Source organism: Neltuma alba, unplaced genomic scaffold (genome assembly GCF_004799145.2).
Source record: "Neltuma alba isolate B1F8T4 unplaced genomic scaffold, ASM479914v2 tig00011685_pilon, whole genome shotgun sequence".
Taxonomy (NCBI): domain Eukaryota; kingdom Viridiplantae; phylum Streptophyta; class Magnoliopsida; order Fabales; family Fabaceae; genus Neltuma; species Neltuma alba.
In genome coordinates, this window is record NW_021636324.1 from 54,154 (window position 1) to 70,012 (window position 15,859).

A 15,859-nucleotide genomic window follows, 5' to 3' on the forward strand; every position below is an offset into this window, starting at 1 on the left:
GTTCTCTGCAGTGCATAAATCGAGTATACGTCCAAATTCTAAGTGCGATACAGGCACCAAAGCACCAAGAAGATGCCAAAGGCAAGATGAGAGTGCTTTGGATGTGGTAATATTGCCGCTGGTTTGGCTAAAAAGTTAATCCAACCAAACTTCCAAACAAGCCGTCCAAAAAGGATCAAAAGGCCATCATCATATTTGGAACTCTTGGCTTCTGCAAAAATATTTGGAACGAACGGTTTTAAAACCTTGCTAGCTAAGCAAGCTTCCTGCTATTTAGAACTAATCATCTCAATTAGAAAGCATTAATAAGCAATTAATTAATTAATTAAAGAAAAATAAAAAGCTTAATTTCACTTTCAGGCCTGTGAGATCTTCGTCAGGCATGCATGCATGCTGAACTGGAAAACAACTAAGAGCAATCTTCACAGATGTTAAAGGAGTAACATCGACATTTACAGAGAAAGAAAAGGAAATCCAACTTTATGACTTATGTTGGAAGAAGTTCTTATTTTGACAAACACGAATCCGACCTATATGCAGGTACCACATTATCTTTAATTTATAACCTTATCCACAAGCTTAGTTTGTCAATGAATCGTGACACAGTCTGTTAATGACTATGAATCCGTGTCTGCGGGCTCCCTCTCGCCTTCAAGTTTAGTGGTAAAAAGAAAATGAAAAGGCGCAAAATATCTGGGTTCCTCTCTTTCCAATCTCTCACCATCCTACATATATATAAAATATGTAAAGATTCAATGAAAGTTTGGTTTCATGTGGGGTGAGATAAGACATCTGCATGATTTGGAATTAACAAGGTACACAAGACAAGGCATAGTCTGCTGCATTAATGTCGACTCCACTTATATTAAACATGACAGAGACAATAACATTTGAGTCCTTTATAAGAAAATTATTCACACTCTTGATGGTTTTTACTTTTAATTATGATACTTATGAAATGACGATTAGCATCTCCAATCTTAAATATAAGGTAATTATTAGAGTGTTTTGATGATTCAAAGCATAAGTCACTTTTGAAAAACTATCTTCGGTCCTAATTATAAGACTTCATTTGTAGTCTATAAACGAGATATTATAATTAAGACCGAAAGTAGTATTAAAAGTTTTTTCCTGAAATAACCATAATTAAAATATGTGAGAGCCCAGAGGGCGTTTATCAAAAAAAATATAAGAGAGATTTATTCGGTATTCATAGGAACGGAAGTCAAAGCCAACAATTAATTAAGAGCAAATTTTAGAAAAAATATGTTTTGCTGCAAATTTAAATAAATTAACTTAATTCAATCAAAATTCTTGTGTAAGGATAATTATTAGTGCCTTGTATTTGAGATAAAAAGTGGTAAAATATTTTATACTTTTGTTTAAGTAGGGACTAGAATGTTAATATATAATTTGTTCATAAGAAACTTAAATGTCATTCTCCAAAACGTACTACCTAACCCCGTCACTTTTCTTTCTTTTTTACTTGTTTATTTCCCATATTCAGTTGCGTGAGTTCTTTTATTATGTTTGATTAATTAACAACAATTGTTCTTTTATTTTATTTTTTTAACCAGAAACAATTGTTCTGTTATAATAAAATACCAAGGTGGAGTGTTGTCTCACTTTTACTCCATCATAAAATTTTGAATTAGTTGTTTGAAAATAATTTATTCTAACTCCATTTATTCTTGCAAGCAAAATCAAAGTGAGTTATATTCGTACAAACTAATTTTTTGTCATTTTCTGAAAATTAAAGGCATCCATCTTGGAAAAAATTTTAATAAAAAGATAATGCTGCACAAAATTTAAAAAACAGTATGATAGTTTTTTTTTTTATCACTTTAAAGTTGTAGAGAATAGATTGAACAGTTAAGCATGGAAGATTCTTTCTATTTTGGATTGTATTTCTTTTTCTTTCGCCCTTTTTTGATAGATTTATTTGGCATTCACGGTACTATTACATCATATTTAAATATTGTTGAGTGAAATCGAGGGTTATTATCATATTATGTTTTCGACCCACTGGCCACTGGTGATTTAATTTAAGAATAATGAAATTTCTCTTACTTAATTAAGACGATCATTACATAAAATGTCATTGTATATCATATCTAGATACAAGTAGAGGCTAGATGTCCTCTAGTGGGACGTATAACGTTATGGACACAGCACAACTCTAGCTTTATTATTATTTCTGCCTTTTAGGTGAGATAACAGAGCTTCAATTGCACACAAATTACATATTCGTTTTGAAAAGGAGCACCTACGATCCATAAGTAAAGTGCAGAATTAAATATTAAGGTTAAGCTATCTGAGGGGTGTGTGTATATATATGCATACGTGAAGAGAGCGTAGAGCTTGGGCGTTAATTAAGAGCATTATGTCGGGGTTATTATTTAAATATAAAGGTGGGTGTATATAAGGAAGGGCTTGCATGTGAAGATGTCACAAGAAGTGGAATAGAATGGGCGAAGTGGTTAGAGATCAAGAGAGCGGAGGGAAAATGATGAAGGGAGAGATGGAGAGAATAGGGTGGCTGAGTAAAGCGAAGCCATATCTGCTCATGGTTGGCCTCCAATTTGGGATGGCAGGCAATTACATATTCGGCAAGGACGTCCTCGACCGTGGCATGAATCGTTTTGTCTTCATTGTCTACCGTAATTCCATGGCTTCCTTCTTCCTCGCTCCTTTCGCTTTCTTCCTCGAAAGGTTCCTATCCTAATCCTTCTACCTGCTTTCTGCAGTGTGCACATATATATATGATTTGTTGCCTTTCATGAAGAACCTAGCCAGCTATGCCGTGCTATACATGTGTATTTTTAACACAAATTCTTGTTTTCTGATGCAGGAGGAGTAGGCCAAAGATGACAGTCTCAGTTTTCCTACAGATAATGGCACTGGGATTTCTTGAGTACGTACATCGGCTGAAACCACACACACACACACATATATAAATATATATAATATCAAGCATTTTAATTTTTTAATAACATGCAGGCATGCCATCGCGCGCGTGCACAAAACGAAGTGGGTTTATATTTATATATTTTATTGAATGTGTCAGGCCGGTATTCAATCAAAGCTTCACTTACTTGGGGATGAAATACACTTCGGCTTCATTCGCTTCTGCCATAGTGAACGCCGTCCCCTCCTTCACGTTTCTGTTGGCAGTCATTTTCCGGTACGTAATAATGGGCTAACGCAGTTCTTAATTAGTTAACTAATGATATATAAATTAAAGAGAGCTAGCTAAGCTAAATATATATATATATATATATATGAATAACAAGAAGAGGGCAAATAATATATATAATGAAAGTTGATGGGTGGGAGTGCGCGCAGGATTGAGAGGATAAAAGCGAAGGAGATAAGGAGTGCAGCGAAAGTGATAGGGACGATGGTAACGCTTGGAGGGGCGCTGGTGATGGCAACTTATAAAGGTCCAGGATTCAGTTTATTCAACTCAGCCGCCAGATCACAGCGTGAAGGTGGCGGCGGCGCTAACCCTACCCACAATAACAGCCAGACCAGTGGGGCTCTGTTCATATTGATGGGGTGCGGGGCATTGTCGGGTTTCTACATATTGCAGTCGGTGACGGTGAAGAGATATCCGGCGGAACTGTCACTGGCCACACTCATATGCATGGCGGGTACTTTGCAGACCACCGCGGTGGCGCTTGTGGCGGAGCCTCACTCTCACTCCTGGGCCATCGGTTTGGACTACCGTCTCTACGCCCCTCTCTACACGGTTTCTAGTCTACCCTTCTCTCCCTTCGTCTTCTTTTGCCTACTGCTCATTAACTTTTCCAGATTTAAAAAATCTATATACTAATTAATATTCCATATCCTTTCTTATTCATAATACTCGTGTTAACTAAATTAGTTAGTTGCAATTAGTTGATCTCCTTCATATCACCACATCTTCCCAAAAATGCCCTTAATTGAATCCAATAGGGTCTAACCCAATCTTGCCTATCTCTCTTAATCATTTTCCCCCCATAATTTTCGACAACTTCCATACTATGAGAGCACTATTTAACAAATATAGATTAATTGTTACATAGACTTTTTTAAAATAGTACCTTATAAATAAAAATATAAAAAGGCTTTTAGGGGGAACTTATAAAAGTAATGTTTCGGTGATGGTATCATCATGTTTTTTTTTTTTTTTGGGGGGTGAAACAATCCGTCTTTGAGACTTGATTTGAAAAGTTCTGCCTGGCGGAGGAGCCTTGATATGTAAGTGGACTCAATTTTCAACATAACAGCCCATGTGCTGGGCCATGCGGTTTGGGCTCTCAATAAGTTTTATTGAGTCCAAATTTTTCAAAAAAAACCTTTTTTTACTTATTTATTCAAAATATAAAAATAGAATTTATTAGTTAACTAATCTAATCATTAATATCAACCAGTATATCAACATAAATAAATAAATAAATAATTTAAAAAATTGTACTAACTTCAAGTTATAATAAGCAGTGGAATTTATTTGGGCGTTTGGCCCATTAGGTTAATAAATATTATTTTTTAGGCAAAATATTAGAGTTAATGCCATATTCAATTTTGAAGTCTCATATCATTTTGTTTTTTATTTCTGAAATTTGAAACTAATAATTTTGTTCTCGAAATTTAACTACCTAAAGACTTTTGGTCCCGAGAATATTGTTTTTTCTCCCTAGAATAAGATTTTAATAACCAAAGCCATTTATTTTAAATTTTAGGGACAAAAATTAAAATTTGATTCAAATTTAACAAATATTAACCCAAAATATTAAAGATTAAAGTGAAAAAAGAGATATGAATAATTAGAACAGTAGTTGATATAATTGAAGGAGTAGTGAGAATGGGATTGTAAATGCAGGGGATAGTGAGCTCGGGAATAGCATATTATGTGCAAGGGGTGGTCATGAAACTGAGAGGCCCCGTGTTCGCCACCGCCTTCAATCCGCTCTGCATGATCATCGTTGCCGTGCTCGGCTCCCTCCTCCTCCGCGAGCAACTCCATCTTGGAAGGTATATATACAGTTATCATTTCGTCATCTTCATTCTCTCCTTCCATGCAAATTCAAATCGATTCATTATTCCCGTATCTCTCTGCATTGTTCAATTAATACAGTATCATAGGAGCCATCATCATCGCTCTGGGCCTTTACTCTGTCGTCTGGGGTAAAGCCAAGGACCATTCCCAATCACATCCCGAATCATCATCCCCCCAGAAACCACCTAATTCTGCTGCAACTCTCCACGATCCTGATGATCTCAAGCCAGACATTATTACTGCTCACAACATGGATCAACTCCAGCTTGATCTGCAGTTATCCAAAATGGAAGCTCAACAAACAAACGCCAAGCTCTAATCAGTAATGCATGCCGCCTTCTTTTCCCGCCATAGAGCAGGCCATGCTTCGGCTTCTGCTTCTGCTTCGTGTCAACAGATGCACATAGCGGCGCGTCTCTTTGGCTTTATGTTAAAGATTTTGGTTTAGGTTGGTTCATGTACTTATTGAGATTTGGGAGTGCAGCATTTTCGCTTTTGTGAGATAGCAGATTTCTAGGCGTTGGAATTAGGGATTCACCTGTCCTCTTGGAGATTAGCTTTACTAGGTGCTCTTTGTCTATAGCTCGCTTGACTATGTCTCATACATGTCATCTATATCTATCAGTAGATGTTTCTTCTTTCCCATTAAATTACCAGTGAACCGCGTCTTTATATTACTTGGCTTGTGCACCGTCGTGCTTCCCACTTCGAGCCAGAAGCGAAAAAAGAACTTCCAGTGAAGAGGATGAATCACATTCATTTATTCATGATCGGCGAGACAATTATCACGTGAAATATCAAAGAAATTAAAACAATTGAGATGCATTTCATTCTACAATGAAAAATGATGAGCGATGAGTCAAAGTAGTCCTTCCACTGACTTCGCTTTGCACTCTGTGCAGCTTCATAAATATCCAAACAGTACAGCTTTTATCGCATTGACTTGACATAAGCTTCCAACAATGGATTTTTGCTCACAATGACAGACCACATCTGAAACATGTCGTGTCTATAGATTTGACTCCGGACGAGTCGTGGGTATCTTTAGTTTATTCTGCACAGTCATTCTGTTTTTTTAATTAATGTTTTTTTTTACCAAGAATGTATAAATTAATGTTAAACTTAGAATTTTGACGATTTCCAATAGAGTGATAACTACATCTACGCTCCGTTCTGGTGGAACTATAACACGTGGCGAAATACGATTCCAATATAGAGTGCAAGCCCAATCTGGTTGCAAAATTGAACAATTTGTTAGAATGAGAATACGTGGTGGCGCATTATATTCTTTTAAAATTACGTCGGCAAAACAGAGCACCGTGTTACTTCCGCTTATGTCCACGAACGTACTTGTTCAAATTTGCCTTGGACTTTTACCTTAGTTATAGCTTCTCCTGTTATTAATATATCACTTAATTATTGAATTGATTTTTATTATAAATATTATCTCTGATTTTTAATATAGGATTTCGTTTGATTTTTATTTTGATTCTAAATATAAGATCCCAATTCACTTTGTCTCTAATATTTATGTATTTTTTTTAAGATGGTCCTTCTAATAATGGTAGTTCTAACCAATATACTTGATTAGTAATGATATTTTAGGAAAGACAACACCTATTTATGACACATAACTAACTCAACTTTTTTTCTTTAATCTCCTTAAATTAGTCAACTAACTCTTATAATTAGGACCGGAAGTAGTATAAGACTTACTTATCATATTTATCAATTTTTTCTTAATTACCTCTATGGATACTCTTTTAACCATAATCAAGTAGAAGAGGGAGAGAAGATATTAAGGAAGATGATTATGGTGTTTTAGAAAAAATATGTGATATTTTTTATAATTAATTAACTTACCTAACTTTCTTAATTTAATCAAATTAGTTAAATAAGTCTTATATTAAGGATCGGAAGAGTATTAAATTATAAAAGAGTTGCGAGTTCTTTTAATTAAGTCGCTGCTGCAGTAAGCATGCTTACTTTAATAATCTGAGTCTATCACAAAGCAGAAAGTGGGCATGTTTATTTGACTTATTTGCCAATTGAAGTTTCAATATAATCATCATCAGATAGTTTTAATGAAATAGAGGGGCTAGAGAAGCACAGTGCACGCATGTACCACAAAGCACCTTGAACCATCACATGGGAGAAGGGCAACCAGCCCCTGAGAGAATAGCTGATGTCATAGAAGCTTCAAAATTAAGAGGATAAGATCAAAAGCAGCTTGAACCCAAACTTCAGGGATACATACGATTGCAAGGCTTACCTGGGAATACAATTAGCCCGACTAGCTGGCCAGTCCATCTAACACACCCCAACTAGTACACTTAACAATCGTCTTGTTCTTTGTCTCTGTCATGCTTCCATAGAGTCGTTTTGTGTTCTTTGTGTTTGTGTGTCTGATCGATGATGATATTTCAAAATTACTCTTTCAGTTTTCGCACTGTGCAGGAAAATCACAGCGAAACATTACTTTCTCTGTCTTTCTTCTTCGATTATAATGGCTCTTGCATTTCTCTATTCCTCACCCAATGTAACATCTTGACTTTATTGGCCACAAATTCACAGGTTCCATTTGGGAGAGCGGTGAAAATATCCTATAAGCACGTTTCACATAAGTCGAGATAAATTTCCTCTCACATACTTGCCTCGTATTCTATAAATCACTATTGAAAAACAGTTTATAAACTACTTATAAGCTGTTCCAAATGGATCCACAATCATATTCACCACCCACCACCACTGCTGTCGACCTGTCGTGACTTTACCAATACAATGTACGTTAAAAAAAAAATTTACACATCACAATTTTTATACGTGTTTTGGACAAAAGTATGTAACTCGTATTCAATGACGACAAGTATAGATGTAACCTTCAGTTTAATTTTTTTTTAAAAAAATATTAATCAAAATAATATGTTGATTTTATGACTAGCAAACTGAGTGGAAGTATTTTAAAACTGCTAGTTTCATATTAGATATTTTGAGTATAAGAATACACACACGGACACATACATACACATATAATATATACATATATATAAGTAGAACATATTAATAATAATGTCTCTTGGTTAAGATAAAAAAATAATTTCTCAAGCTCCATCCTTGATTTGAATAGGCTTCATAGCTAATTAATACGTATAAAACAATGTTTAAATAGATTAAAAAATAATTAAAATCTCATATATTACAACAACAACTTAATGAAATAGAAATGGAGGCAAACAAGTAAAAGCCTATAATACGTGAGGCCGAAAAAAAAGCCCATAACATGAATATGTGTGTTCGTGTGTGTTGAGGCTAGGAATTGTACCTTTTCTTTTATTATCCTGGGGATGGGATGAATTACACAAAATGGCTCCACTCCCCCCCCCCTCCAAAAAAAAAAAACCAAAAAGTTTTGAGTGAGTTATCTTTAATACTAGGTTCCAATAATATAGAGTTCTTATAGTTATTTATCAATTATTCACCATCTATATCCTGACATTAATTGAAAATTTAAAAAAGATTACATTAGAACTCATGTTTTTGTAAGATTCCAGTCACATCCTTACCAATAACTAAACTAACGTTATATATATAGAGAGAGACACAATGAATTGTTATAATGCGGGTGGCGGCGGTGTCACCTTCAAACTCGTGTCGTGGCTGAGCTAATTCTGTGATAAATACCAATTGTTGCAATAATGTTAAAAATGGATGGTGGGGTAAGAAGGCGCAAACATATAGAAGGCAAGGTTCGTGATTGGAATCATACGAAGGTCCTCTCCATATAAAAGTCCACCTGTTCCGCACACATCTTGTCATCATTCAACCCGGCAACTTCAACATGTATGCATTGCCACCCTCTCGCAACATATAACGACGACGACGACGATGATATAGGGTGGTGCTTGGGAGGTGAGGGTGAGCCGAGTCATAAATGGTTTAAAAACAAAGCAAGACTATTGAGGCCTTACTGTACTCCTCCGTCATCACCAGCACCAAACAAGGAACGCAAATGAGTGCCCGTTAATTATCTCACCAATCCCTTTTTCCAAATTGAATGGAAAATGCGCTCACAACATCATCCACCACCTCATACACATTCCCACCATTATTATTATTATTATTATTATTATTATTATTATTATTATTATTAACCAATCATCATATCTACTTATATTCCCCCCCCCCTCTAAATATGCAGACTTGGCACCTTACCTAATTACTTGGCCGTACGTGTTCTTCCTATCTGCATGCACTGAACCAAAACACAATGTAGTGGCGCGTCCTTCGTGTAAGACACCTTTGTTCCGATGCATATTTGATCTACACATCACTTTAACTATTCATGCTTTCTTCCTCGCCTCCCTGTGCCGATAACTATGTTTTGGTGATCATGGTAATAAGCACCTTGGTGTTAATTAATTGGTTGCTGTGAGATCTGTCATTCAATTACAATATCAATGGGATATATTTAAAAGTTTTAATTGATGATTTTAAAATGATTTTTTTTAAAAATCGATGCTTAAATGATCGTTTTTATTCTAAATTCTGCACACATTAAAATGATAAATTATTAAAAATATAAAGATAAAATCAAATTAAATCTAGACCATCCAATTTAATCTAAAGAGAGCATTGATTTGGTGGTAATAAGCACCCAAACTGAATTCCCTCCACCTATTTCCCCCCAGAGCATCACTTTAACTAGTCAAGAGTAGAGAAAATAATTAATTAAATTAAGTCTAAGTTCTCAAATTTATGAAAAAAATCATGATATTAAAAAATATCAAAACATTGTAATTTTTCAAAATGTCAAAACTAGTATTAGGAATTAACTTACAATAACTTTTTCAACAAAAAAAATTACTATCAATTCTTTCCGAAAGAGAAAATCAAAGGACACAGCATGATAGAGCATGCAGTGGGAGCTAATCGGCGAGTGAATCAATTTTTTTCTTGCCAAGTACTACTCTGTCTCTTGTTATAAAATCATTTTAACTAAATTACGCGGTTTTAAAAAAACAGTTAAAATTAATTAAAAGTAATTAATATGTAGCAAATATAGTTTGTTTTTTAAATATACCCCTATATATAAATAGATAAATATGAGAAAGTAATAATAAGATAAATGAAAAAAGAGAATGTATTAAATACATTAAATTAAGGATAAAATAAGTAACACTGCATTAAATGCTCAGACAAATTAAAAAAAAAATCTTATAAAAAGAGACAAATCCATTCAAAAAATCAGATCTTATATTAAAAGACGGAAGGAGTATTAAACTTAATTAATGCTTGATTAAAATTTCCTTCGCTTCTAGCTATATATATATATATATATATTTATATATATAAAAGTTTACCAGTTTGTTACTTTCAGAATATTCTCTATCTGTCGAACCTCAGAATATTCCTCTATCTATTTTTCTCATTGTTTTCTTCCATTCAACATAGAAGTGCCGACTTCAACAATGAGGTAGAGAAAGAGGGAGAGAGAGGTTCTCTTGATTGATCCCTTCCAGATTTACATTGGGTGTTAATGCTCGTCATATCTGGACAGTTCAGATTTATTTTATTTTAATTTTTTTAAAAATAATTATTTTAATAGGTATAGAATAAAAAATAAAAATAATATCTTAGCTATTATTCTTTAAAAATATAATTTTTTATTTTAAAATAATTAGTTAATAATATTAAATCTGAACCGTCCAGATCTAATTTGGACGGTCCAAATTGTTCATCACGTGATGAGCATTGAGTGCTGATCACCTGATGAGCACCAAATAGGACCGATCACTTCCCACTTTCATAGGCAAACTTCAAATGAAACCATTATCCTAATCGACCATACGTTCCTCCCGAGCTCGCTGGTTGATCACGTCACTCCTTAATGATATTCCCCGTTTTCTCCCCAAAAGCTGTGTCTTCCCGCCTTTGTCGCATCTGTGTCCACTAGTATCCATCTCTATAGTTTAGTGCCTAATGTCATCCAATGTAATCATCAACATAATAGTTATTGGGAAAATTAGGAAAAACCCTCCATTAAAAATTTTATTGATAAAAATGACTTAAATCAGAGTATCGACATGAGTACACAACTTAAAGAATAACAGTATTTTTTATGTGTAAAATTAATAAGATCATTTCTCGTCAATAAAATTTTTAATGGACAACTTTTTCCCAATTTTTCCACGATTATTTGCATAATGCTGCGAATAAATCTATCAGTCCATCAATTATATTATATAAAAGTGAAAATGCTGAACACGCAACGAAAGGATGTCATAAAGGTGCTGGGTCTTTGTCCAAATTCCTTTTCAGTATTGGGTTTAGCTGGGAATCATCACCTAATCCAACCATAATTTAAAACAAGACAGTAAATGAATTGAATAAAATATACCACAATATTCTGCGCCGCTCGTTAAGAATATCGAATGCAGTGTAATAGCCAACAATAGCGACCACCTTTTGTTATTCGGGTAACTGAGAAAAGTAAATATTCCACTCTGTAACACGAATTAGAAAATAGAAAAAGCATATATCTAACGTTATGTATAGCAAGGAAGCTAATATGTGCTTGAAAGTTTTGATTTTGCTATTCGTCGAAGTGTCTGGTTAATTAGGTCATGGATCAGTAGATTGGATAAGAAAATGATAGAGATCTCAATAACCCCTGTTCAAGTGACAAGACGTGTAAGTGAGTTTTAACTCGCCCAAGTTTTGCTCTGGTAGGAAAAAGGATATAGCGTGATCCGATTATGTTGCCGAATATTAACGCTACATATGTGTATTAAAATACATGTTACTTTCATATCTGAAATGATTTGCTTGATAAGATATCATGTTCACGCTTCACACGCAAATACCCGATCACCTCTATCGTGATAATATTTATTATATATACCCTCGTTAATTTTTTTTTGGGGGGGGGGGAACATTTTGGATTGAGAAGACTTGATACGGATAAAAACTGAAAAAAAAAATCGAAACTCCCCCCCTTTTTACTTCAATTTTCTCAGTCCAAATTAAACATGTATTTTATTCAAAAATGAAAAATCACCGCATGACTGATCATTTGCTTTAGCCGTTCCAAAATCAAACTGCAATGAAATTTCAGGCACCGGCCTTTAAATTTGTACGTCATTTCATTTCCAGTGATTGTACAAATTTAAAATTTTTATAATAAGATCTATACATGTATCTAATAATGTTTTTACTTCAAGTTCGGAAGTGGATTGTGCGAAATATGATATGGCCACCGAACCTCCGAATCTTGGTATACTGGTTTCTTTTTAAAAACTAGTTTGAAATTCAATTCTGATCCTAAATATAAGACTATAACTCACTTTATTTCTCATACTTATTTTTTTTCAAAGCATATAATCCTTGCAGTAATTATACATGTTAAAGATTCTATCAAATAGTAGTTTTAACTAATATACATAATTAGCAAAGACATTTTAGAAAAGATAACATTTATTTGTTATAAATAACTAACTTAACAAACATTCTTAATCTACTCAAATTAGTTAATTTGCTCTTATACTGAGAACTGGAAATAGTACACTAAAGCAGAAACTAAAAACAAATTAAAGCATTTAAATTAAACAAGCAGCCATCCTTTTCACTTGGGCTATAATGTTTAATGATAGAGAAAGCACTAACAATTAGATAGCGTCATCCACTAATGAATAAACAGTTTTTTAGTGTTCTCGGAGAATCTCCGTTATTATCCATGTTGCGCTGTCCCTATTCACCTTATAACAAGGGGGAATTTTCCTTGATCTGTAATCCATATTGCTTTCTGATTGCGAAGCAACTTAGCCATACACACACTCACTGTTTATGCGAGCTAACAAGAGGGAGATGCTATAATTTATGTAGATATATCCCCACATATACCTGTATATGCATGCCCATTGTTTAAAAGCAAACATTCATATACATGTGTTTGTATGTCTTTGTGGTTGTGCGTGTTTTTCCAATTAATATTTATATCGATCTTTCCCAAAGTCATGCACATCTAGAGACATACAAGTATGTATGTATAACAATGTTTAATTTCCATATTCATCATCTCGAAATTTTATACATAGCCATTCTTATTTTGACAAATGTATGGTACTTACTTAAATATTTAATATTTAATTCGATCATAATTAGATTGGCTGAATATTTAAATGACAATCTTATCCCCATCACCTAATATATATTGTCTGGTGTACAAGAATTGTGCATTATATAGTAATTAACTTGTTATTCCCCAAAACACAAATGTGATTGGGCCTTGAAAGCATCTCAATAAAGTTTATTACTACCTCCGATCCTTAATAAAAGAGCTTGTTTGACTTTTATTTTAGTCTTAAATATAAGACTCCAATACACTTTATCTTTTATTTTTATCTATTTTTGTCTAATATAGTCCTTGTTACAATGATTCTAGCCAATATACTTGGTTAGTAAGGATATTTTAGGAAAGACAATATTTATTTATTATAAATAATTAACATAACTAACTTTCTTAATCTACTCAAATTAGTTAATTAATTCTTATATTAAAGACCGGAGGTAGTATTAGTAACGGCACATTGATTTCTAGTGTTTTCCTAAAAGAAAAACAAAAGAAAGTTCTTTTCGGCAACACAAAAGAAAAGCTTTTATTTTACTCGGAAAAAAAAAACAGAAAAGCTTTTATACGTTATGCTATATAGAAATAATACCACGTCCGTACTTTAAGATTGGTAGGCAAGTACAGGAACGTCACTGAATATTTTGATAGATAACTCGTACCTATTGACTTCATCATCCTAGTATTAAAAATATAGTATGGATTCTTATAAAGTCTTATACTACACATATATATGTGATATATTGATTTCATCAGCTAGCCCGTTGTTAATTAAGGGAATGTTAACAAACTTGAAAATGAAAGCTCATGATCCTTGAACACGAATTCAGCGTATGACACATAGAGCTGGTAAAACGGGCCAACCCGCGGGTTGCGGGTTGGCCCGTGGCGGGTTGTGGGTTGTCCGGTGCGGGCTCAAAAGGCCCGTTTTCTGGCGGGTTGGCATTTTGCCAACCCTAACCCGCCAAGCCAACCCACCAACCCGCCAAAATTTTTATTTTTACTTTTTTTTTTGTTTTTTTTAATTTTCTTTTTTTTAAAAAATGTTAGCAATTATATATAATACAAAATAAAAATACTAAAAATGATATAAAATATTAGAAACATCCAAATAAAAATTACAACACAATAAAATACAAATAGTATATGATTGTCCAATTTTCCAACATGATAATACACAAGTTCACACTTTTTTTTTTCAATGAAACCAATGAGCAATATTGAATAACCTTATTTATCTAATTATTTCTAATGACAATAAAGTTTGAAGTAAAAATTGCTTTACTTTTGTCTGTTATCTTTTTTTTTTTAAAAAAAAAAAATGGGTTAACCCGCGGGTTGGCCCGCGGGTTAGGGTTATGGCGGTGCGGGCTCATATTTTTCAGGTGATGGCGGGTTGGCCAAAAGCCAACCCTAACCCACCTCTTTTGGCGGGTTGGCGGGTTCGACCCGCGGGTCCAACCCATATTACCGGCTCTAATGACACATACATGCATACACACGGGTGAATCAGGCTCAAGGGCATGCACCATTAATTAAAGAAGTAATGCAGGGTGCGAAAATAAAGAGGATCGAAGAAGATGACCCCTACATATTTATATTTTAGAGTCCTATATATTTTGAACAACGCGATGGTATTATTTATTGACTAGTTGGCATTGCTATTATCAGCCAATCCATAATCTGTGCTTTTGTTAAAAAACATTCATAAATATTTATCCTTTTGGCTTATATAAAACTTCTCCTGTGCTCTGCATATATGCTTGTGGTGTTCGAGAATTCTCTTGACTTACTGAATAATATTTGAGCTCTCGTGATTGACAATTACACAAGTTTATACAAGGAAAGAGGGATGAAAAAGAGAGGATCTAGTTTTTGGTTTAAATTAAACCGTTTAAATTATTTTTTTAATAAATTTGTATGTTTAATGGTGAAATGTGCGACGACACTACCGCTTTCCTCGTCGCTAGGTCGCCTCCTTTGTTATCATTTAAGGAAAACAAGTGGAAACATGACACAGCTTATATGGGTGCAGAATTAGGTTGAAGCAGCCTTCAAGGTTGACCCGTAGGGTAGTCCACGTCATTTGCGTACCTTTCTTTGGCAAAACATTGTCCATGAACACGACACCAGTGATCTGTGGGCACCGTACTTATTAATCTTCGCATCATGAATTATTAATCAGTTAACTTAATTATAGTGACGCTTTTTTTCCCCTGGGGTTTCATTTTTCTAGAGTACTTCCTCATGCTGCAGCAAAAAGAGATATGAAAATTAATATAATGTTGTATTTTCCCTTGGTGCATATGATGAATCCCACACAAGTGAACGAGATTTATTGTTATTATTCCTATCGTTCGATTTCTTCTACTACACCCTCAAGAGTGTTTTTTTAAGATCCATATTTCATTATTATCGGGTAACATTTGTATAACTAATTGCTCAGTAGTCCTTTTATTATGTAGTTGAAAATAATGAATCAAACCCTATATATCAATATATATAAGTTACTAATTATCTGGAAGAGGCCGTAACAATCAAGTACAAGACAAAATAAAAATGAGTTAGGCCGTCTGGGTGCATTAATTTTGGCATCCACTGAGTGACTAAGGGGAATATAATAATATTGAAGGAGGAAAAAGGCTAGGCATGGACATCAAAAGGCAAAGGTCCAGATGTGATATCAGTAGAGA

At 34.0% G+C, this 15,859-nt stretch overlaps 1 protein-coding gene across 1 annotated transcript; it reads left to right on the top strand.

Annotated features, from left to right (window-relative positions):
• The first annotated feature begins 2,405 nt into the window (after positions 1–2,405).
• On the top strand, positions 2,406–5,691 carry LOC114716698 (WAT1-related protein At4g08290-like). The gene is made up of 6 exons (XM_028901739.1): positions 2,406–2,712; positions 2,852–2,914; positions 3,068–3,184; positions 3,346–3,751; positions 4,865–5,016; positions 5,120–5,691. The coding sequence occupies exons 1-6, from the start codon at positions 2,468–2,470 to the stop codon at positions 5,358–5,360; spliced, it is 1,224 nt and encodes a 407-aa protein (XP_028757572.1). The 5' UTR covers positions 2,406–2,467; the 3' UTR covers positions 5,361–5,691.
• The last annotated feature ends 10,168 nt before the right edge of the window (positions 5,692–15,859 follow it).

Coding starts and splice junctions, on each gene's coding strand:
- LOC114716698 (XM_028901739.1), top strand. CDS start 2,468: ATGGGCGAAGTGGTTAGAGATCAAGAGAGCGGAGGGAAAATGATGAAG. Junction 3,752..4,864: donor TCTACGCCCCTCTCTACACG/GTTTCTAGTCTA, acceptor TTGTAAATGCAG/GGGATAGTGAGCTCGGGAAT. Junction 5,017..5,119: donor GAGCAACTCCATCTTGGAAG/GTATATATACAG, acceptor CAATTAATACAG/TATCATAGGAGCCATCATCA.